The sequence below is a fragment of the Canis aureus genome, chromosome 6 (assembly GCF_053574225.1).
Source record: "Canis aureus isolate CA01 chromosome 6, VMU_Caureus_v.1.0, whole genome shotgun sequence".
Taxonomy (NCBI): Eukaryota; Metazoa; Chordata; class Mammalia; order Carnivora; family Canidae; genus Canis; species Canis aureus.
Window position 1 is genome coordinate 60702515 of NC_135616.1, and position 23758 is coordinate 60726272.

A 23758-nucleotide genomic window follows, 5' to 3' on the forward strand; every position below is an offset into this window, starting at 1 on the left:
AGACTACTATGCGATCCAGTAATCCCACTACTAGATATTTAATGAAAGAATATGAAAACACAAACTTGGAAAGATATATGTACCCCTTTATTTATTGCAGCACTATTTATAATAGCCAAACTATGGGAGTAGCCCAAGTGTCCATCAATAGATGAATGGATAAAGATGATATTGTACACACACACACACACACACACACACACACGAATATTACTCAGCTATAAAAAAGAATGAAATCTTGCCATCTGCAACAACATGGATGATCTAGAGAATGATGCTAAGTGAAATAAGCCAGTCAGAAAGACAAATACCATACGATTTCACTCATATGTGGAATTTAAGAAACAAATGAACAAAGAAAAAGAAACTAGAAAAACAGACTGTTAATTAACTATAGAGAACAAACTATTGGTTGCTGGAGTGGAGGTGGGTGAATGGGTGAAATAGGTGAAGGGGATTGTGAATACACTTATCACAATGAGCACTGAGTAATGTATAGGGCTGTTGAATCACTATATGGTAAATATAACACTGTATGTGAGGGCACCTGGGTGGCTCAGTGGTTAAGCGTCTGCCTTTGGCTCAGGTCGTGATCCCAGAGTCCTGGATTGAGTCCCTTATCAGGTTCCTGGCAGGGAGCCTGCTCCTCCCTCTGCCTATGGCTCTGCCTCTCCCTCTGTGTCTCTCATGAATAAATACATAAAATCTTAAAAAAAAAAACAACCCTATATGTTAATGGTACTGGAATTAAATAGATAAATAAATAAAAGAATGCTAATTATATCATTATTTATAATAGCAAAATACAGATCTTCCTTGGCTTATGTTGCAGTTATATCCCAATAAAAACATTGTAAGTTGAAAATATTGGAAGTCAAAAATGTATTTAACACACCTAACCTACCCAACATCATCGCTTACCCTAGCCCACCTTCAACGTGCTCTGAACACTTATATTAGCCTACAGTTGGACGAAATCATGTAACAAAGCCCATTTTACAATAAAATGTTAACTATCTCATGTAATTCATTTTTTTGTTTGTTTTAAATATTTATTTATTGGGGGATGGGGCAGAGGAAGAGAATCTTCCAAACAGATTCACTACTGAGTTTGAAGCCTGATCCCATGACCCCTGAGATCATGACATGAGCTGAAACCAAGAGTCCACACTCAACCAACTGAGCCACCCAGGCACTCCTGAATATCTCATGTAATTCATTGTATATTGTATTGAAAGTGAAAAACAGAATGGTTGTAAGTGTATCAGTTGGTTATTCTTGTGATCACATATGGCTGACTAGAAGGTGTGGGTCACTGCCACTGCCCAGAATCATGAAAGAGGGTTGAATCACACATTGTTAGCCTGGGAAAAGATTAAAATTCAAAATTCAAAGTAGGGTTTCTACTTAATGTTTACCATTTTTGTACCAATGTAAAGTTGAAAAATTTTAAGTTAAACCATCATAAATTAGGGACCATCTGGACTGGACAATATAAATGTTCATCAGTAGGGGATTGGTTTGATAAAAGCAGATTATAGAATGTAAAAAAGATGATTATCTCATTTAATTAAAATGTTTATATATATATATAAAGCAGTCTAGAAGAATAAGGTCAGCAAACTGATAGAAGTTGTTACCTTTGAGAGTTGAGATTCTTAATTTGAATTGTTTAAATATTTTATAGCACTATCAGGAAAAAATTTTCATTTGGTAAAAATATCCCAATATATTGTTAATATTTTTCCATACCATGTACATATTTTTACAGCATAATTTAGAATTGCTATAAGATATCTTGTATGGTTTATATCCTAATTTATTTATGTATATGTATTTTCCTTTTGAGGGCATTGAAGTTATTTTTAGCTTCTGTTTTTTTGTTTTTTGTTTTTTTTAAGATTTAATTTATTTATTTGAGAGTGAGTGAGAGAGCACAAGCAGGAGGGAAAGGCAGATGGAGAAGGAGGAGCAGGCTCCTTGCTGAGCAGGGAGCCTGACTTGGGGCTTGATTTCCAGGACTCCAGGGGCATCATATCCTCCAGGAAACCTTCCTGACCAACCCTCTCTTTTATCCACATCTACTACCATAGATTAGGTGCTCCTACCGTGTGACTATATGTATCCATAGTATTTTCCTGTCCACTAAATTGTAAACTTCTTAAGGACAGGGGCCATTCTTTTTTTTTTTTTTTTTTTTTTTTTTTTTTTTACAGGGGCCATTCTTATTCATCTTTTTGTCTTTATCCCCAGCACAGTGTCCAGTTGTAAGATTAGTGCTCATTAAATACCTTTGAATTGGGATCCCTGGGTGGCTCAACAGTTTAGCGCCTGCCTTTGGCCCAGGGCATGGTCCTGGGATCCCGGGATCAGATCCTGCCTCAGCCTCCCTGCATGGAGCCTGCTTCTGCCTCTGTCTGTGTCTCTGCCTCTCTCTCTCTCTGTTTTTCAAGAGTAAATAAATAAAATCTTAAAAAAATAAAAAAATAAATACCTTTGAATGAATAATCAGTATTACTACTAAATTATTCCTATGCACTACGCTGTTATTGTACTATTTTTTTTTTATCTCACAGGATTTTGTTAAAGAATTAATTGAACGTGAAATAGATGGGCCTTTTAGAAAGGAGGAAGAAGAAAGCACAAATGATTTTGAGATGGAAACAGAAAAAGAAGAGGTAAGATGATTTAGTATTATGTTTTCCTTTCCTTCTATATTTTTGTATTTTTATTTTTATTTGTTTTAAGATTTTATTTATTCATGAGAGACAGAGAGGCAGAGACACAAGCAGAGGGGGAAACAGGCTCCGTGTGCAAAGCCCGATGCAGAACTCGATGCCAGGGCCCTGGGATCATGCCCTGAGCCAAAGGCAGATGGTCAACCACTGAGCCACCCAGGTGCCCCTCCCTTTATATTTTTAAAGAATATGTATATAGGTATTGAGGCACCTGGGTGGCTCAGTCAGTTAAGTGTCTGACTCTTGATTTTGGCTTAGGTCATGATCTCAGGGTTGTGAGATTGAGCCCCATGTTGGGCTCCGTGCTGAGCATAGAGCCTTCTTAAGATTCTCTCTCTCTCTCTCTCTCTCTCTCCCTTTCCCTCTGCACCTCCCTCTACTCATGTTCTCTTTCTAAATGAATAAAATACATAAATAAAATCTTAAAAGAATATCTATATAGGTACTATTGAAAATAGGAATAGGTCATCTGGAATAAACATTTCAACTCCCTCCCCTTTTTCATATAGATTTAACCATACCTGAGACATCCTTATCTCTTCATTTTGCAGGGTCGGGTTGTCCTTCTTTTCGAAATCCAGTCACTTTCCATCAGCCTCATTCACACTGTACTCGTATTACATACACAGTCCACCTCTCACTCTGATGTTGTTTCTTTGTCCTTACATTACCAGATTTTTCAAATAGTAGTTTAAAGTCTATGTGTCCACTTCTTTTTTTTTTCAAGTGGACTCCAACATGGGGCTTGCACTCACAACTCTGAGATCAAGATCTGAGCTAAGGGGTGCCTGGGTGGCTCAGTCAGTTAAGCATCTGCCTTCTATGTGGAACGAGATCCCTGGGGTTCTGGGATGGAGCTCCTCGTTGGGTTTCCTGCTCATCAGGGAGCCTGCTTCTCCCTGTCCCTCTGTCCCTACCCCTGCCCATGTTCTCTTTCTCTCTCTCACTCTCTCAAATACATAAATAAATAAATAAAATCTTAAAAAAAAGAAGATCTGAGCTGAGATCCAGAATCATATACTTAACTGATTGAACCACCCAGATGCCCAGGTACCCCTGTGTTTTCTTCTTCAGTTCCCATTCTGGGCTGCCTTTCCCCCTCCTTCCAGGCCCATCTCCACACCTCCCTTCTCCTTACCCTGTCTCTATGCCTGCTAGAGCATTCATAGTGATAACAACCCTTCCTAGGGCACTTGTAGTAATAATGAAAATACAATGATAACTACCAATAATTGAGTGTCTACCGTGAGCTACATGTTTGCACGTGTTATCTCTTATCTACACAACTTTAAGGTAAAAATGATAACCCAATTTTACAGTTAAGTAAATTGAAGCTCAGAAAGGTTGACTGACTTATCCTAAGTCACAAAGCTGTAAGTGGCAGAACCAGCATTCAAAACAGATTAGTCTGGCATGAGAACCTTGCTACTCCCTGGATTGACTACTACTGTCTTCAGCTCTCAAAATTCAAGATCACCTCTTGATCCTGATGTTTCTTCTCTGTGAATAGTTTAAATGTTGGCATGATCCCAGGCTGTGACCTAGGTCCTAGAGTCACTGTACATGCTAGATGGCAGAAGAAAAATCTTATACAATACCTAAGCCTCTTTTGACCAGCATTTTCTGTTTTATTTCTGGTATAGTACGTGGCATAGTGAAGGCGCAGAATAAATGGAAAACAGTGTTATCCAGCCACTAAAGTCTGTTGCATCTTTTAAATGTGTTATGCATTCCCTCTTTCCCTCCTTTTCTGGCCTTAGTTCTGGCCCTCTCCTCTCTATGTTACAAACTCTTGTTCAGTCTTCAGATATAACTTCCTCTGTAAAAAATTCCCTAAGTGTCGAGGCAGAAACTCGGGCCCTTTTCTGGGTGTACACAGCTCTGGGAACGCACTTCTTTGCCAACACTAATCATGCATACCATAGTTATTTTCTGGTCCATCTCTCATGTGCTCTGAATTCCTGGGGTTGGGAAGAAATCCTCTTTGTTTTTCTCACACTTGTCTCTCCTGGTCTCCATTTCCCCATCCCCGCTAATTTCTCACACAGTGTTTGCTGTAAGTCTTGGAAAATGACTGAAGCAAATGGAAGATTAAAAGCTCCAGGCAGCTTGGCATGCTGCTGTGTCACACTGCAGCTCACTAATTGGCCCTTCGTGTTTCTGTGCCCTAGAAGCCTTCAACATCTACAGAGGAGGAAAAACTCATTCGAGTAATTGAAAAAGATGAAAATGTTCATTCCAAGCCTCTTTTTGGAGCAGATGTGTTTTCTTCCTGGGTATGTATCTGAAACCCAAGTAGGAAATTCAAAGAGAAAAAAGCTAAGAAATTTAACATTATGTAAAAATGATACCGATAACATGTCTTTTGGCTCCAGGAGGACCAGGAGCTCCTACATAATACATTTTTTCAGATTATTTTTTTTTCCCAGCATCATCCCTAAAAATTCTTGTTTTTTTAGTTTTATTTTGTGTGTATTTTACCATAACTTTATAAAAACTTCTCATTCTCTTCTTTAAATCTCATTTTAAAATCAGCATTTCAATTGCCTTCATTAATTTAACAATATCTTGGTCAAAGTTTGACCTATTTATTTGAATGTATTCATTCTGCAGACTCTATTGAGAGTTGCAATAAGCATCTACCTCCAACCACAAGAGTTACCGGGAAGTTGGAAACCTTTGGAAACTCAGCAGGAAAACAGACTTAACATTCTTCCACAGAAAGTTCTAGGACCTCGGTAGACTTCAGTCAGTTCTAGAATGATATGTCTCTCTGTAAAGGATGTCATGCCTTCATCCCATTAATCCCCTGAAATGGTATATAACACTTTTGTGTTTATGTTTATACTGTGTGTTTCCTTGCAAGGGCAGGGTGTGTGTACCAGAAATCCATAGACTTACTCAGATTTTTCAGCCCCAAAGTTAAGAACCATTTCATTGTTAGAGATCTGATCCACTGAGTAGACAGTGGCATGTATTGGTGGAGGGGAGCTGTGGTGAGGGTAGCAGTGGACAACAGCTGGAGGACTGAGGCAGATTGCAGAGATGTGTGTTCAGGGAGCCTGTGGGAAATAGGCTCTACCTCTTATAAAAAGAATGAGGAGAAACATGCGGAGAGTCAGGCAGGCGCTGGCAAATTGGGATGAGACTAGTGCTGAGAGGGGTTGCAATCACTTTCTCCCCAAGTTATGCCTTTTCCACAAGTTTTTAATATAATATGTTAATCTATTGGTCTTTAAGACTGCATGAGGCAAGGATGTAAGAGTAAGCAGGGCTGTGAGACATGTAAGGGAAAGGAGATGAAGGGTAGCACCATTTAATCTGCTAACCAACCCCCCAATCCCACCCAGAGCCTTTCTGCCTCAGATTTTCTCCCCTGCTGTGCCATCCAGGCCAGGAGTCAGGGCTCAAATCTCCCTGATCCCCAAGCCAGGCAGGAAGCAGGCCAGAAAACAGCCTGTGGCCAGGGGAAAACCGAGGGCACGGTGCTTGTCTTGGATGGTGGGTGCCTCCTGCCCCAGGATACCCCCTTTCCATCTGACACAGTGTGATGCCATGTGACTAGCTCACCAAGGACGATGTGGCCCAGCAAGTCTGTCTGTCTCTAGGCTTTGGAAATTTGCTAATGCTGTGTCATGACTGAGGATGGAACTGTTTATATTCTCATTGACTGTAAGGTCCACAGAATGGATGAACGTGCCAGCTGGATGTATAACTACTTCCGAGTTCCCGGAGGGAAAGAAGAATCACATCCATCCTATGGGTGGTGGCTTGAACACTCACAGCAGAAAGGGATCACCAGGTGGTCACACCGAAAGGGCCCAATCATACTAGGCCGGTAGAGACAAGGTTGATATTTGGGGATGTTGGTACCCAGAGGATGAAGATTCCTTTAACTGGCTTGTGAGGTCAGAGATGGGCAGATGTGGAGCTGGGGAAGGGCCGTCTTGATTTGGACAGTGCTGAGGGCCAGTAGGAGCTGGTGGGGCCTATGCTCTTTGTCCTTGTCATTCACAAAAAGACTGGGGCTCCCTGAGGGTGCTTGTGAGGTTTCAAAAGTTCTACTGTAAGTTTTCCCTGTACTTTTGTTTGCTTGTTTCTCCCCTTTATTTATCTCTTCTTTGGACAGACAGCTTCTTATGTTCCTGAGAACATAAATAACCATGTCACAGGGATACAGGTCCAAGGCTCCAGACCTATCAGGCAGCTGCATGCTCTCTTGCTGGCCTAAAAACACAACACCCCGGAAGCAGTACATTTGATTAACCCTGGGGAAGGAAAGAAAACAGGAAGGGATCGGGAAGCAGAAAGCCTGCAGTATGCAAGTATAACTTGTCACACCCCTGGGAAGTGAGTTGTAAAACTGCAGAGCCCGAGGAGTTAGAGGGGTCCCAGGTTTCTGGTGAGGAGTAGCTCCAGACCGCTAGAAAGCTCGGGGCCTGAGCATGGAGAATTCTAGTTACTCTTTGTATCCTGTCCTGCAGATGACTCTGATACAAGGTCTTCTGGGGGCTGAGATATATGAGTGACACCACTCAGCAGGAGTGGTGGGAAATCACCATCAGCTAGGGCAGACTGATAGCCTGGCCTCTTAAGCTTGGGCTTCATTGATACCATCACCTGATGCCCTAGTGTCCACCCTAATGGGGCTGCACCATTCAGGATCCCAAACACTCCTCAGTTACCTGGGAGTTAGGGCTTTATAGGAATTCCTGATGGTTGTACTCAAAGTGGGCTTGATGTATATAACATGGCGGTATGCCTGATTCACTGTGAACCCAGGTCCTGTTGGGCAGCACTGACTTTGCCGCTGCCCTTCCTGAGAGAAGGCCACTCTGCCTTCAGATGCAGCCCAGTTCAATCAGTTCTGGAAACTTGTGGCCCAGTACTGCTGGTGGCCCTCTCTGAATCACAATCATTCCGGCATTGTTCTTGCAGGACCAGCAGCCAGAACTGTTTAACATCTCATCTGGCTGGAGGAGATAGGGGATGATTAAACCCATCAGCTCTCCCCGAGGCTACCAGAAATGCTCAGAGTTACATGGGCCCCTGTTCGCTGCTGCTTGCCTGCATGAGTATGGTTGCCTACAGCTCTGCTGCCCCTTCTGGCTCATCGTCATGCCATAGATTCTGTCTATTAAAGAGTTATAAGTGTATAAGGGAGATAGAAGATTTTGCTGGATCACCTGTGGACTCCCAAGGAAGGATGAACAGAGGCCCGACCTGGGGGCATCTAGTATTTTTAACATAAGATTAGACATTCTGCCCTTCCTTCTGTTATTGGGCTGAAGGTGGCCCTTAGAGGTCTTTGTTTCCCTCTCACAGTATCGTGTATACCAGAACAGCGACTAATTTACCTATTTTATTTTATTTTATTTTATTTTATTTTATTTATTTTATTTTATTTTATTTTATTTTATTTTATTTTATTTTATTTTATTTTATTTTATTTTATTTTATTTTTTAAATTTACCTATTTTAAAACAGCAACTGGGAAGGGACCTTGGAATTGGTGGTTCTAGAAAATATGTCCAAAGCTGATGGGGCACTATGTCAGTGCTGAGAGTTGTATGCCACAGAGCTCGGCCTGGAGCCAGAGCCTCCTTAAGATAGTTCCAAACCTAGAGATACTGTCCAGTTGAGAGCCGATCAGTAGAGCCAAGCCTGAGGAAGACCAAGTTAGAAAGGCCAAGGACAGAACTGGAGTCAGAGACCAAGCGCAAAGCTACAGCAGATTGGCACGAACAAGGAAGGTCCAATGCCATGAGGCCTGTGTTAACTACTAATAGCCAGCCCACTATTAACTGGAAGCCTTACAGATAACATAAACAGTCAATCAACACATGTTTTGTATGTTGTTTGTATTATGTACCATATTCTTACAACACAATAAGCTAGAAGAAAGGATATGTTATTAAGAAAATCATAAGGAAGAGAAAATATGTTTATAGCCCTGGACTGTAAATTATCCATGTATAAGTAAGCGGACATGTGCAGTTCAGACCCATAGAGTTCAGGGGTACACTATATATCTGTTGAATGAGTGTGGAGAAAGTCTAAAGGCTTAAGTGTACACAGAGTACAGTTCTGATTTACTCTGATTTCTACCTATCAAGTTGTTTCATACAGCTATAAACCTTGTGTGGAATTCCAGTTCTAGAAGCCTCTGCTCTGAAAACTTTTCTTTTGAGTTCAAAGAACAAATAAGTTAGTGGCGTGTGCTGCATAGGCACAGCCACATCACTTGCTGCTCTTCCAGGCTGGACAATGATCACATTTACTTTCCAGACAAACTCCTCAAGAAACGGCAGCAAAACAGAAAGAGGAGAATAGGTGATGAGGGGGGAAATAAGAGAGTAGAAGAGTGAAGAGTAAAAGTGAACTTTTTTTTTTAAAGTGAACATTTTTAACATAGTTTCTTTTCTCTGGTTTTCTTTTAGAAAAAGCTAGCATCGTGCAATGGGATGTGTGGTTGAGAATGAAGAGGCCTAGATGAGGGTTTTGTTTTAACCTGCTAGATCCTTCTGTAAGGATGGCAGGCTGCCTACCCTCTTTGAGCTCCCTTTCCATCAATAATGTGGGGCTTACTTTTTACATGCCTCAGGCTGGGAAGCATGGATAAATGAGTTTTTAAATACAGTTCTGGGCAAAAAAGGGTTTAAGGGGAGTGGAGGGTCCAGGCTCCCAGTTACAGAATGAATGAGTCACGGGGATGAAAGGAATATAGGGAATATAGCCAATGGCATGTAATAGTGCTGTATGGTGACAGGTGGTAGCTACACTTGTGGTGAGCATAGTATAATGTTTAGATTTGTCCAATCAGCATGTTGTACACCTAAAAATAATGTAACATTGTGTGTCAGCTATACTTCAATTTTTTAAAAAGGGCACAGTTCTGGGAAAATGTTATATTTATTTTTAAATATGCTTATAATTTTGGTTTTCTAAATACTTTCTTTTACCTTCCCTTTATTTTGTTTCATAGAATGTATTTAAAATCAAAATAAATGAAAGAGGTGTTTTTTTGTCATGTTTTCACTGCCTTGATGTTTATGAAGTTCCCTAAGGAACTGAAAGATCTGATTGGATTTTGCAATGTTATGAGCATAGTGAAGTCAATTATTAAGAAAAATATAATCTCCTTGATCATTATTTTGATTTATTATAGGAACATGTTTACCCTTCTCTTTTATTTTTAGATCTTTTCTTATTTCTTTTTGTTAATATTGTTTTCCCTGAGTCTTTACAATTCTAGGCAATTTTCTATCCACTTGTAATATGAATAATTTGAAAGATGGTATGCTATGTGCCACAGATAGTCCCTATTCTTTTTTGGTGTTAAGATTGTGCTTTATCATCTACTATATAAATATAGGTAGTAGAAAAAATATTCTGGAAGACTTGGTCTAGAACCTCCTGAAGAAGTAGAGGATTAATTGCTGGGATTCTCAGTTTATTCATCATGTACATTTCCTTCGTCAGAGAGAATCAGCTAATCAAGGAACATTGGCCCCAAAGTATCTTGAAGCAATGGCTATAATTGAACGCACACAGGAGAAGTTAATGTGAGTATGAGGCACTACAATGGGAATTACAGAGATTGCTGACTGGGAATTTTGGCTGAGAAATCCTCACTTCTTGGCTTACCTTTGTTTCTTCTGCTTCCCTTATTCTCACTAGTGGGATGAATATCTCCAAATCTTCTGCTGGAGGCAATGCATTCTGCCTTTCTCATAGGAACATCCATCCTCCCCCACAGTGGAGACGGAGGAAGTGAAAGTGTGTGTGTGTGCATGTGTGTGTGCGTGTGTTTGTGTGTGTGTGTGTGTGTGTGGAGGCGGGGAAAAGGGTGTTAGAAGTGACCTATCCACTGTGTTTCTAAGAGATGAGCTAGAGACATACATGGAACTGGGAGAAACTACTCTATGCAAGAAAGAATGCTACATAACCCAAAGAGTAGGAAGAGCGATATCGTTAGGATGGTTAAGAACGCTAAGAGAAGAGCATATCCATGTAGATATATAACATGTGCTCTAGGAATCAAGAAGCACATTTCAAACTGGTTTTCTTGATTGTAAAATCTGGTTTTAGAGATGCTGGCCAAGAAGGGACATTCTTGGATTTAGTTTGTTGGATCACATCAATGAAGACAAGCCAAGATTAGCTACTGAAAAGGAGTTCCTTGGCTATTGCTGGAGAATTCCAAATACCCAGAGGTCAGATTTCACTGAGAGATGATAAACATGTTGCATTCTTAAATCATAGCATGACTACCATGCTGACATTATTATCCAGGGTAGCATCCCAGACCCCAGTTCTTGGCTGAGGATGTATGCTGCTGCTTCCCTTATTTGTACTTTTCAGATGCTGTTAGCTAATTCTACTGCCTCTTCTAGACAATGAGTTTCTATATGTGAAAGATACTTTTTCAGACCTTTCCATTTTGTTGTGTTTCTCTGGACTCTATTCTCCACATCAGAGAGGTTGAAAACAGAGCCACACAAGCAGAAGAGAAGTTCGAGGAGGCAAATGAGAAACTTCATTATACCCTTATAAGAAATAAAGAACTGGAGAGGGAATTAGAGGATATTTTGATGAGGTCTAAAAAGAAGGAGTCTGAAGGAGGAGTAGAAGAAGAAAATAAAGGAGAAAAAGAAGATGATGAAGAAGAAGGCAATGAAGAAGAAGAAACCAGGCCACTAGAACATTCTCAAAAATCTCTAAAGAAAGGTGAGGTTTCCTTTATCACTTTTCTTTACTTAGGTTGCATTTATGAAACAAAACATGTTTGGGTAACAAATATCTTAGAAGAATATTAATATCTTTAATGCTGATTTACTGGTTCATATTTTTCATAGGAATGCACACACATCTAACTACATAACTGTCTTATTCAGACAACTCACAAAAAGAAAACCAAATGACTAACAATTGTGGATAATCAACTAACATAAGATACAAATTATACTTCTAAAACTGGCAAAGATTTTTAAAATCAAAAGAATATAATACTGGGATCCCTGGGTGGCGCAGCGGTTTGGCGCCTGCCTTTGGCCCAGGGCGCGATCCTGGAGACCCGGGATCGAATCCCACGTCGGGCTCCCGGTGCACGGAGCCTGCTTCTCCCTCTGCCTGTGTCTCTGAGCCTCTCTCTCTCTCTCTGTGACTATCATGAATAAATAAATAAAATCTTTAAAAAAAAAAAAAAAAGAATATAATACTGGGCAGAAAGGGCAAACTGCTGGTTTGTTTTACAGATAATACTTGTGGGTGTACAGACATATAACTTTTTCAGAAAATAAGAGTATGTACAGATATCTCTTAAAAGCATGCATATACTTTGACTTTGACCTAATAATTTTACTACTGAGAATCTAGTCCAAGGAAATAATCCTAAGCACAGGAAAAAAGATTAATGCACAAAGATGTTCAGTGTATCATTGTATATAATAGAAGCAACCTGCCTCTCCGAACATGGAAGAGAGGTTAAATAAATTATGTTATACTAATATACTTGAATATTATACTACTATTAAAATGGTTTATAATGACATGAGAAATTTTATTTATTTATTTATTTATTTATTTATTTATGTGAGAGAGAGAGAGAAAGAGAGAGAGATAGAAGACATGAGCAGAGGGAGGGGCAGAGGGAGAGAGAAACCAAGCAGACTCCACACTGAGCACAAAATCTGACACAGGGCTCGATCTCAGAACCCTGAGCCGAAACCTAGAGTCACCCAGGCACTCTGGACATTCTTTTTTTTTTTTTTTTTAAAGATTTTATTTATTTATTCATGAGAGCACAGAGAGAGAGAGAGAGAGAGAGAGGCAGAGACACAGGCAGAGGGAGAAGCAGGAGAGAGAGAGAGAGAGAGAAAGGCAGAGACACAGGCAGAGGGAGAAGCAGGCTCCATGCAGGGAGCCCGACGTGGGACTCGATCCCAGGTCTCCAGGATCACATCCTGGGCTGGAGATGGTGCTAAACTGCTGAGCCACCAGGGCTTCCGAACTCTGGACATTCTTATGTTTAAATATCAAATGCAAGAAAACAGTAATATGCCACTTTTTTAAAGCTAGAAAAGAGAGCAGAAGGAAATTGTATCCAAAATATTGATAAACATTGTCTCTGGTTGATGGAGATTTATGGGAAATTTTGACTTTGGTTTTTGGTACTTGTTTGATTTTCTTTCTTCCTTCCTTCCTTCCTTCCTTCCTTCCTTCCTTCCTTCCTTCCTTCCTTCCTTCCTTCCTTCCTTCCTTTCTTTTTTAAAGATTTTATTTATTCAAGAGAGGCAGAGAGAGAGAGGCAGAGACACAGGCAGAGGGAGAAGCAGGCTCCGTGCAGGGAGCCCAATGTGGGACTCGATCCCGGGACTCTGGGATCATGCCCTGAGCCAAAGGCAGATGTTCAACTGCTGAGCCACCCAGGCATTCCCTTGTTTGATTTTCTATGATGAAAATAGTCACCATTATTCTATAGGAAAAGGAATTGAACTCTTTATTTTCTTACCTCTAATTAGTGTAATAACCTGCCCTCAAGCAATTCTCAGTATCCCCAGGATTGGAGGACTGTTTTTGATTTTTGCTTTCACCTTCAAACTGTGACCACAGTCTGTTCCCAGGACTACTCCTGGTGCAAGAGATGGTACAGGGAAGATAGCTACTTCTGGTTTTCTCTGTCAGCCCTACCTTCACCTGTATCCCCAGCAAAAGCAGTAGGTTGGCCAGTGCCCCACAGTCTCCCACCCAGATATGGTATATCTGTACTGTCACCATACTGAACTCACTTTCTCTCCTTCTGTTGACTCTCAACTGGTAAAATGCTAATTACTCCAAGTGTGAGAATCCTTTAACTTTAGGTTTAAATAATATGTGAGATAGTTTTCATGGATTAAAGAATTTTCATCTCACACTGTATAATTTTATCCTGTAGTTGAAAACTAGACTTTTTCCAGATTACAGAAAAATAAATATGCAAAAGGCCTACATGTTAAACTGGAGAGGTTACCTCAATATGTAATGAGTGACTTTATTTTCATCCATTTCCATAAAGATCTTGGGGGCAAGGTTAAATCCAGGATAAAAATATTAATAATTTTAAGTAGAGGGTAACTATGTACAGTTAGTCCACAACCTATAAACAAACAATTATCTACACAAACATAACCACCCTTCCCCCTCCTTCCAAATACCCCCTCAAAGTCATGGCCAAGGGGCTCAGAGGTTCTTTCTGCAAAGCGTAGGAGAATTGGCTCCTAAGCCAGGAATTTCCCACACCATGCAGGAGACCTGAACATTTTCCCCAGGAGATCCATAAGTTGGGCATTCTAGGGTTAGCAGGCAGCTCCTTTGAACAATGCAAACTCTCTAGAGCAACATGAGACTCATATGGGCATATGCAGCATAATGTTTGTGTGACTTAGAGCATGAGATCACCTTTCTCTTGAGACTTGTGCAGTGAAGGATGGACAGTAGTATACAGTAAAGGAGGGAGGCTTGTGGATACTGGGCAAGGGGAAGATCTGGGCAGAGCAGAAGACATATTTTTCTTTTGTATCAGTATTTTTGATAACTAGCAAATCACTGTGCTCTGAGCTGTGAATGAAGACAGGAATTGAGAGGGAAGTTTACAAAGAATAGTGGCTTAGTCTCTGATCTCAGTGAAGCCTATGGTTAGGAGCTAGGAGGAGGGAGATACATTGAGAGCAAGACAAGGGCATAAACGAGATGACTAAATGTGGGATGGAGGTGGCAGCAGCCAGTGGGAAGCATTCAAAGTGAGAAGCTGGGTGGCATGGAGCAGCCAGGGAGAGCTGGCTTGTTGGCGGGAGGCCTCCTGCACCCATCCTGAAAGTCAGAGTTGAGTAGGGAGTGCACAGGAGAACGGGAGAAGGACCAGGAAACAGAACAGAAGTGCAGGACTGGATGTGGGAGGATTCTGGATACTAGCTCTATTTAAAAAAAGAAAATTTCCCACCAAGCTCAAGATATGCATAGAAAGGAAGAAGGAAAATTTTTTTTTTCCTGTTTCTCTATTCTCCTTGACCACCTCTTTTCTAGGACCCAGAACTCAGGTTACTGATTGACCACACCTTACCTTTGGGAAAATGCATTCTGAATCTCAGGAACCAACTTAAGAGTCAATTTGGGGCACATTGCCTGTTTGTGGCTTGGGAGTTACTCAGGCAGAATGGAATTTTTAAAATACTTTGTAAAGTTAAAAGTCCTTAGTTAATATTAGGTACTGTTGCTATAATCCTCTAATTGTTTTTGTCTTTTCAGAGGGACAGCCCAAGGAGGGTCCTCTCAACCCTAAATCCAGAAGCCGGACTAAATCCAATTATAAGATCAAACTCAAGTAGCATCCTTAGAGTGCTGGGCTTCATCGTGGCTCCCAACATGTGTCTCAATTGGTGGGACTCCCTGTGCAGCAGCTACTGGAAAAGCTACGACATACGACCTAAGAACATTTTCTTTTTAAAAATCACAGTGATGGCTGTAGGATATAAGTGTATTAGCTTATTTCCCAGATTAAAAATAGCTTGTGCAATAGTTTCCTAGCCTTTTCAAGTGATTTCTAAACAGAGGTCTGTGGAAAGTGCCAGTTACTGTCAAGAAACTAGTGCTTTTTGAAGACTGAGTTCTAAAGGAGAGTGGCAAAGGGAAAGCAATATTTTTTCAATTTAAAAGAGAGGAGCCTAATAATACTCTTGGGTTTTGGTAGCATTTTCAGAGTTCTTATGATTTCAGACATTTTTATGATTTATTTGATTTTTAAAATAACCCTACAAAGTAGGTGGAGGAGATGCTGTTATCCCCACTTCTCAGAAATTGAAACTGAGGGCCCCAAATGGTTATGAGAATCCCCAAGGTCACAGAACTGATGGGTGTCAGAGCCTCCTGCTTACTGGATCCTGTGTCTGGATGTTTGACAGTGGTGATGGGTCACCAGGGCACTGCTCAGATAGTTTCCTTCACAGGGAAAGGATGGAGGATGTTACTGAAATTTAAGAATGTTGCTGAAGATTCACCCAGAATCTCCATTTTTTTGCTTTGATCGCCTCGCTTGTGGCGTTTGTGCTAGGAGAGATCAAGCACTCTGCTCAACTGTCCAGACAAAGGTGTACTAACCTCACTTCCATGGAGCTGGCCTGACCCTTCAGGAGAGGGTGATGGGTTTCATCACACTCCTCTGTGCTCCCCCTGTCTCAGCAGTGACATGTTCTATGCCCCTGGTGAGCCGAGTGGTAGTGTTTCAAAGTGCATACCATAGTGTGCTCAGGGTCCTTAGAGAGTTTGGTGAGCAAGCCCCACGCCTGGCTCTTCACCACATACCCAGCCCTACTCTGCACTTGTGGGCATTGTGTGATTCTGTCCCCAGAGGTCTAGTTCTACACTGTGGTCCTGTTGACTTGACATTGGTCAAATCCTTTGTCAGGTGCTTTCTGGCACATGTTCACTGGGCTTTCCTCTTGTTCTTGGCCTTTCTTAGCTGGAGATCAGTAGCTCATATATTATTACCTGGATAATCTACATTTTGCATATTACTTTTTTTTTTTTTTTTGGTGTCTGATCCTGATCTTATTTATTTTGTCACTCTTAGAAAATCTCTTTTTTTTTTTTTTTTTTTTTTAGAAAATCTCATTTTTGACTGGACTCAGAGGTAGAAGCCCTCAGACAGCCTCTGTCTCTTGGCAATCTGTTCCTGGCGTTTTTCTTTGGCCTCCTTCATTCTCTTGTAAATTCTCTTCCTTATTTTCCTAAGTATGCTGTTTCTTCAAAGCAATACACCGACATTTGTGTTGGAGGACACGTGGAGTAACAAGACACTGAATCTTGAGTGCTTTGGTTCTAGGTTTCTTACGTTGTTTAGGGGCTTTCTTTTTTTTATTTTTTTATTTTATTTATTTATTTTTATTGGTGTGCAATTTGCCAACAGATAGAATAACACCCAGTGCTCATCCCATCAAGTGCCCCCCTCAGTGCCCGTCACCCAGTCACCCCCACCCCCCACCCACCTTCCTTTCTACCACCCCTTGTTCATTTCCCAGAGTTAGGAGTCTCTCATGTTCTGTCTCTCTTTCTGGTATTTCCCACTCATTTTTTCTCCTTTCATTTAGGGGCTTTCTAACAACATACTGGCAGGCATCATCTTCTTTTTTTTTTTTTTTTTTTAAAGATTTATTTATTCATGATAGACACAGAGAGGCAGAGACACAGGAGGAGGGATAAGCAGGCCCATGCCGGGAGCCCGACGTGGGACCCGATCCCAGGACTCCAGGATCGTGCCCTAGGCCAAAGGCAGATGCGAAACCGCTGAGCCACCCAGGGATCCCCTCTTTTTTTTTTTTTAATTGGTGTTCAATTTACCAACATACAGAATAACCCCCAGTGCCCGTCACCCATTCACTTCCACCCCCTACTCTCCTCCCCTTCTACCACCCCTAGTTCGTTTCCCAGAGTTAGGAGTCTTTATGTTCTGTCTCCCTTTCTGATATTTCCCACACATTTCTTCTCCCTTCCCTTATATTCCCTTTCACTATTATTTATATTCCCCACATGAATGAGAACATATAATGTTTGTCCTTCTCTGACTGACTTACTTCACTCAGCATAATACCCTCCAGTTCCATCCACATTGAAGCAAATGGTGGGTATTTGTCGTTTCTAATGGCTGAGTAATATTCCATTGTATACATAGACCACATCTTCTTTATCCATTCATCTTTCGATGGACACCGAGGCTCCTTCCACAGTTTGGCTATTGTGGACATTGCTGCTATAAACATCGGGGTGCAGGTGTCCCTGCGTTTCATTGCATCTGTATCTTTGGGGTAAATCCCAACAGTGCAATTGCTGGGTCGTAGGGCAGGTCTGTTTTTACCTCTTTGAGGAACCTCCACACAGTTTTCCAGAGTGGCTGCACCAGTTCACATTCCCACCAACAGTATAAGAGGGTTCCCTTTTCTCTGCATCCTCTCCAACATTTGTGGTTTCCTGCCTTGTTAATTTTCCCCATTCTCACTGGTGTGAGGTGGTATCTCATTTTGGTTTTGATTTGTATTTCCCTGATGGCAAGTGATGCAGAGCATTTTCTCATGTGCATGTTGGCCATGTCTATGTCTTCCTCTGTGAGATTTCTCTTCATGTCTTTTGCCCATTTCATGATTGGATTGTTTGTTTCTTTGGTGTTGAGTTTAATAAGTTCTTTATAGATCTTGGAAACTAACCCTTTATCTGATACGTCATTTGCAAATATCTTCTCCCATTCTGTAGGTTGTCTTTTAGTTTTGTTGACTGTATCCTTTGCTGTGCAGCATCATCTTCTTTTGACAGATTAAAAAGCTTTCGGATTCTGCTGGCTCTTTTGGGCCCCACGTGACGAGGCTCAGTAGTATCAGTGAGTCCAGGAATATCCTTCTCCCCTTTTTTCACAATAACCAAATTGAGAACACTGAGATTGGCATCCACAATGCAACCCCAAACAGATTTGTGCTGCCCTGGGTCGGTAGCAGGAATGTCCCTTACTCAGCAGCAAGTGGATGCGGTCATGGGTCAAGACATCCTGCTTCATGGGAAAGCCTTGTTTGTCATTGCCACCACTGATTCGGACCATGTAACCCTTCCATTCCTCACCCAGAGCATCAGCAGCAACTTCTGAGGCCATATGCTTCTCATAAAAGGTACGCGGTTTGCGCTCATCATCTGCTTCAATGAGTTTCTGGCAGCCAGTGGCTGGGAAAGAGATGTTCAGCTTCATCCTGAAGTGGCCTACCGCCTCAGAGGTGCCACGAAAAAGAGTGCATATTACTTTAAAGACTGTTGGGAATTCTTCTTGCAGGCCTCAAAGCTCTAAGTACCATCTGCCCGCTTCTGCAATTCCAAATAAGTGTCCCACCTACCAGCAAGTTCATTCCCAAAGGAAACAGAGGAGTTTCTCTAAAAATAGGAGTATAACTGCTGTAGCTCTGCTGCCTAGGGCCTGCTTACCTACAAAATGGGAGTGCTTGCCATTTGAGCCTGAGGCCAAGGTCCTCTGTAGCCATATTGATATGAAGCAGTGCCCAGAGCTCAGTAGGACTTCTATCTCTGCCTTTGAAAAATAAAGAGGTCATTCTAGGCAGGTGCACCAAAGCCTCAAGACAATCTTCTGTGTGGGATTGCCAAGCAAGTCTATTAATGCTCCTGATGTCAAAGATGAACTCTGCAGGGTATACATTTTCAAGAAGAAGGATTTCCTGGATAGTGCAACTGGTATACTAGGATTGTGCATCTAAGAGCAAGACCAATGTAAGCAGCCTTCCAGAGGTTCTCTAAGCAATCCCCGTGTATAGCAGTGCCATCTGGCCTGGACGGTGTTCCTCTTGTTCTCAAATGGCTGATGAGTGGCTCTTGCATGATTTTCTGGCTTGCAGTGGCTTCTGTTTGCAGAGCATCCTCTTGTACTTGCATGAGCCCCTGACCTGGCAGAGGCATACTTTGGACTAACTCTTGGCCAGCTGGGAGAAACACTTTCAAAAGTCTGAAGATAAGTTCCCATGATCTGTCTCACCAAGGCAAACTACTTTTTGTTGGATAAGATCTCCCCAGATGTTCGACAGATCTTAGAGTTCACAAGGCACAGCTGGCGATTCATCCCCCATTTTCCATCCTGGCCACTCAAATAGTCAAACCTAGGCAAGAAAGAAAGGAGCTTGTCGGTTTTCTGTTTGTAACTCTTGCTCTCCAAGAGAAGAAACTCCTCTCTTCTGTCCTGCTTTTGTTTTACTATCATCTTAAAGAGCTATATACCTTTAAAACAAATGCTTGAAATATTGAGGTGGGATTCTAACATAAGGGACCCCATGTGTAAGTTCTTAAGCTGGTTCTGTCCAAGAATAACCATGCTGCAGGCAGGAGATACTGGCCATTGGGGCTACCTTTGAAGCATGGAGGCAACCTTCTTAGGGGGCCAGGCTTCTATTTGGATACAGCTAGATCACTGTCGTTTAGAGCTCCTGGGGTAAAACTGGAAAAACAGTAGTAGTCATTTAGTGAGGATTTGCTTTGTGTAAGCTCTGTACAAAGTACTTCATGTATTATTTCATTTAATCACAACAACTCTGTGGTGTGGGTTATACGTTTATCCCCATTCATGTCCAGATGAGTAGCATGTTTAAAGTTAAACATCTAGTGAGTGCTAGAGTGAGTGACACCTAGCAGGAGTCAAACTTGCAGTTACAGTGCTATATTGCCTCTCCAAGTCAGAAAAGCTAAAAGTGCAGTTGATGACTCCTCTTTTTAAAGGATTCAATTCCAGTATCCTCTACTTATTGATCAGCTCAACCACTGAGCAAATGCACTGTTACACAAGCCAAAATTCTAGAGACATCAGAACCTTCATACCCAGTAGACTCTGCCAAAGAACATTGTAGTCATCCTCATAAGGAGGATTATAATTACTCAGTCATACAGATATGGCCCTCAAAGAAAAAGATGCAGAGACGTAGGCAGAATGACCTGCAGGGCCTCCCAAGGGGTGTTCAAACTGAGGGCTCCAGCACCATCCTGACACTACTAGTGAGCTAGGGTGGTCCATGAAGTTTTTAAGGAGAGCCTGTCAAGACCTCTTTTTGGTGATCTGGAGTCCCAACAACCTGTAGTATACCAGCCATTAAGACAATGCCTGCACAATGAATGCAGGTCTAGACAGACTTAAGAGTCACTGCCTATCAGCCAAATGCCCTGGAATACCGTCACAGAACTTGTGCCAATCTAATGGTGGTGTCATTTTGGTCATGGTGGACTTCAGCTCCAAACTGAAACATCTCTCTTTTTATCAGCTTACTGCCTACAATAGACTCCATATTGGTGTCACCCCAAAATTCCTATGTTGGAATCCTGGCCTCCAATGTGATGGTATTAGGAGATGGGGCCTTTAGCAGGTGATTAGGTCATGAGGGTGGAGCCCTCATGAATGGGATTAGTGCCTTTCTGAAAAAGACCACAGAGAGCTCCCCCCTTTTACCATTTGGGGACACAGTGAGAAGACACCTGTCTATAAACCAGAGATTGGGCCATCACCAGATGCCAGACCTACTGGCATCTTGGACTTCCCAGCTCAATTGAGAAACTTCTGTTGTTTATTTTTATTTTTTTAAAAGATTTTATTTATTAATTTGAGAGAGCACAAGTGGAGGGAAGAATAGAGCGAGAGGCAGAAGCAGACTCCTGGCTGAGCAGGGAGCCCGATGTGGGGCTTGATCTCAGTACCCTGGAATCATGACCTGAGCTGAGGGCAGACACTTAGCCATCTGAGCCACCTAGGTGCCCCATCTGTTGTTTATAAACCATCTTATGGTATTCTGTTATAGCAGCCTGAACTGACTAAGGCACTGCTGCTCTATTAATATTACATTTCCAGAGAAAAACTCTTCCCTCATACATATCTTAGTTTTGGATTGTACTGTCCAACTTGCCCTCCACTCATCATTTCAAGATCAGTAACCAGCTAGAAGGCAGCACCTAGGTGTCAAGAGAAGACCCCTGGGGACCTTGCAGATAGCACTATAAGCTCACCTCACTAGTCTCTAAAGAGTTTCCCTTGACCATTCACAGTTTCATAGCAACTTAGCCCTGATATTTCCCACCCATCAAACACTCCCATCCCAACAGCCAATTAATAGCTGAAGATATCACAGGCTGCCTGAGCAGCCCTGGAAGGTGCCCTCTGGTAAGCTAATAAAAATTTAAATGTTGACTGAGCCAGACAGCAGAGGAGACCAACCAGTGGGTGATACCTGAGGCACTCCCCAGACCCGTAGGTAAATCTGCCTTTGACAAAAGGAACCATGCTACATGGAATTCTCAAGGGTCTTAAAAGCCATTATTACCTATTACCTTGGCATTCACTCCTAATTGTTCTGTTCTGGCTCTGGCTATGCCTGAATCAGCATAACCCTACCTCCTCCTTCATTATTTATGCCAACATCTGCCAACCTGAGATCAGGAGCCATTTATATGTGGTGAAAAGTGACCAACTACCCTTGATACCATCTTAACTTCAATAACCAGTATAACGGGATGGGTGTGGGACAACACGGTGGTAATGAGAAATACTTCCCACTTCAGGGATGCTCCAATTGCCTTTGTCCTTTAAATGGGCTGGAGCATCAATGACCGAGCCCTGGCTGGCCCACAAAACTAAATTGCAAACTCTAATCTGTTAGATATTCTAGGAGAGGACCCAGAAATTTCCTTCAATTCTCAGACTATCGATTGCTGCCTCCTCAGTGCTTTCTTTCCTCTCTCGGGCCCTGGCAGATTTCGGTACCGGCTCTTTGCCTACTTGGATTTGACAGCCTTTTGGATTCCATATTTTGTATTTCGGCACATCTGCGTAGTTCAAAGCTTTGCCTGCTCCTTTGGCTTCAGAATCTCCCATTGCCTCCAGCCAAGACTACTCAACCTATGGCTTTCAGCACTGCCACTCCCCCACAACCACGTATGGTCCTTGAGAGTAGGGAGGAAAACTTTTTTTGAGAAGATATGGAAATGTTTTCAGAAATGGATGAAATATCCTTTTGAAACAAAACTCAAAGTTATCATCTCAGTACACAGTAACTATATAAGCTGATTTTTTTTTAAATTATTTATTCATGAGAGACACACAGAGAGAGACAGAGACATAGGCAGAGGGAGAAGCAGGCTCCCTATGGGGAGCTTGATGCGGGACTTGATCCCAGGACCCTGGGATCATGTCCTGAGCCAAAGACAGGTGCTCAACCACTTGAGGACCCAGGTGCCTGCCCTAAGCTAATTGTTAACATAATAAATGAATTGGGCATGATTGTATGGATATGTAGGTTTTGAAATAATCTAACAGTTCTGCATAATCTTGGGAAGATGCGGGATCCCTGGGTGGCGCAGCGGTTTGGCGCCTGCCTTTGGCCCAGGGCGCGATCCTGGAGACCCGGGATCGAATCCCACATCGGGCTCCCGGTGCATGGAGCCTGCTTCTCCCTCTGCCTGTGTCTCTGCCTCTCTCTCTCTCTCTCTCTGTGACTATCACAATTAAAAATAAATAAATATTAAAAAAAAAAAAAAAAATCTTGGGAAGATGCACTGCTTGGCTAACACCCTAGGGTTTGCAGGCTTGGGCTAGAATGTGTGGTTTCCTCAGCTTTGGATGGAGGTGAGGAAGAGGCTTAGAGACATATGACAGACATGGCCCTAGGATGGCATCATTATATACTGCTATATTATCACGTACTGCTAGAGAGTTTTTGGTCTTTTGTTGTTGGAGAACAGGAGGATTGGCAGAGAGGGCAGTAATGTGGAAGTAATCCAGAGGGAACAGGAAAGGTTAAGCATCCTTGATCTGGGCCTTGTTTCTGTTACTTAAACAGAGTGGGCAACCAGCCTGTCCCTAACAGACAAAATGCTATAAAAGTTTCCAGCTCCATTCCTAGGAGCTCAGAATACATTTTCTCTCTGAAATAATGCTCCATAGTGATTTATAGACTAACATTCATAAACAAAAACCCTTTACAGGTGTGTTTATAGAAAATGCTTAAAGTTCTCATTTAGGGATAGCAGGAACACATCTCCAATATAATATCTTTGAATAACATAAAGAGTAAAAAGGCAGTTTGTAGGACAGAGCAACCACCAAATAGTTGCCACCATTTCTTTCTGTACTGGCAATATGGAAATTCCCTTTATAAGAAGCATTTTAGTAATATACATGATGTTAGTAATATTTTTATAATGTTAGTAAGATTTTATAATATTGATTTTTTAAGTCTATATAGAGGATTTGCTATATACCTCAAGAGGCTTTCTTATTTACTTGGCTAATTTTTTTTTTCTGTAGATACATATTTCTAATTGTGTAAGAAAAGTTAATGGAAAGTAAGACAATATATTTATATTAAAGAATATCTGTACTGGAAAAGAATACTCCAGGGCACTTATAGATCACATAATGTCACCACTGTTTGAGAAATAAGCAAGCTGGTTAATGCTGTACTGAGAAT

The 23758-nt window shown here is 41.6% G+C and overlaps 1 protein-coding gene and 1 pseudogene across 8 annotated transcripts in view; one reads left to right on the forward strand and one right to left on the reverse strand.

Moving 5' to 3' along the window:
- AXDND1 (axonemal dynein light chain domain containing 1) overlaps positions 1-22522 on the forward strand; it is a 103673-nt gene extending 81151 nt beyond the window's left edge. For 6 of the 7 annotated variants that reach the window (XM_077901861.1, XM_077901867.1, XM_077901863.1 and 3 more), the window contains 5 exons: positions 2577-2678; positions 4910-5014; positions 10221-10303; positions 11218-11468; positions 15024-15293. In XM_077901861.1, the coding sequence (XP_077757987.1) occupies positions 2577-2678; positions 4910-5014; positions 10221-10303; positions 11218-11468; positions 15024-15103 (621 nt within the window). In that variant the 3' untranslated portion in view covers positions 15104-15293. Of the gene's footprint in view, positions 1-2576; positions 2679-4909; positions 5015-10220; positions 10304-11217; positions 11469-15023; positions 15294-22043 lie in introns of those variants that run through there. The other variant, XM_077901864.1, reaches the window with a different exon arrangement.
- Positions 16081-22623, reverse strand: LOC144316214 (small ribosomal subunit protein eS6-like; annotated as a pseudogene). The gene is made up of 4 exons (XR_013382067.1): positions 22069-22623; positions 18055-19414; positions 16857-16883; positions 16081-16613 (listed from the first exon to the last, which is right to left on the reverse strand). The product of XR_013382067.1 is annotated as a small ribosomal subunit protein eS6-like (transcript).
- Positions 22624-23758: the final 1135 nt, after the last annotated feature.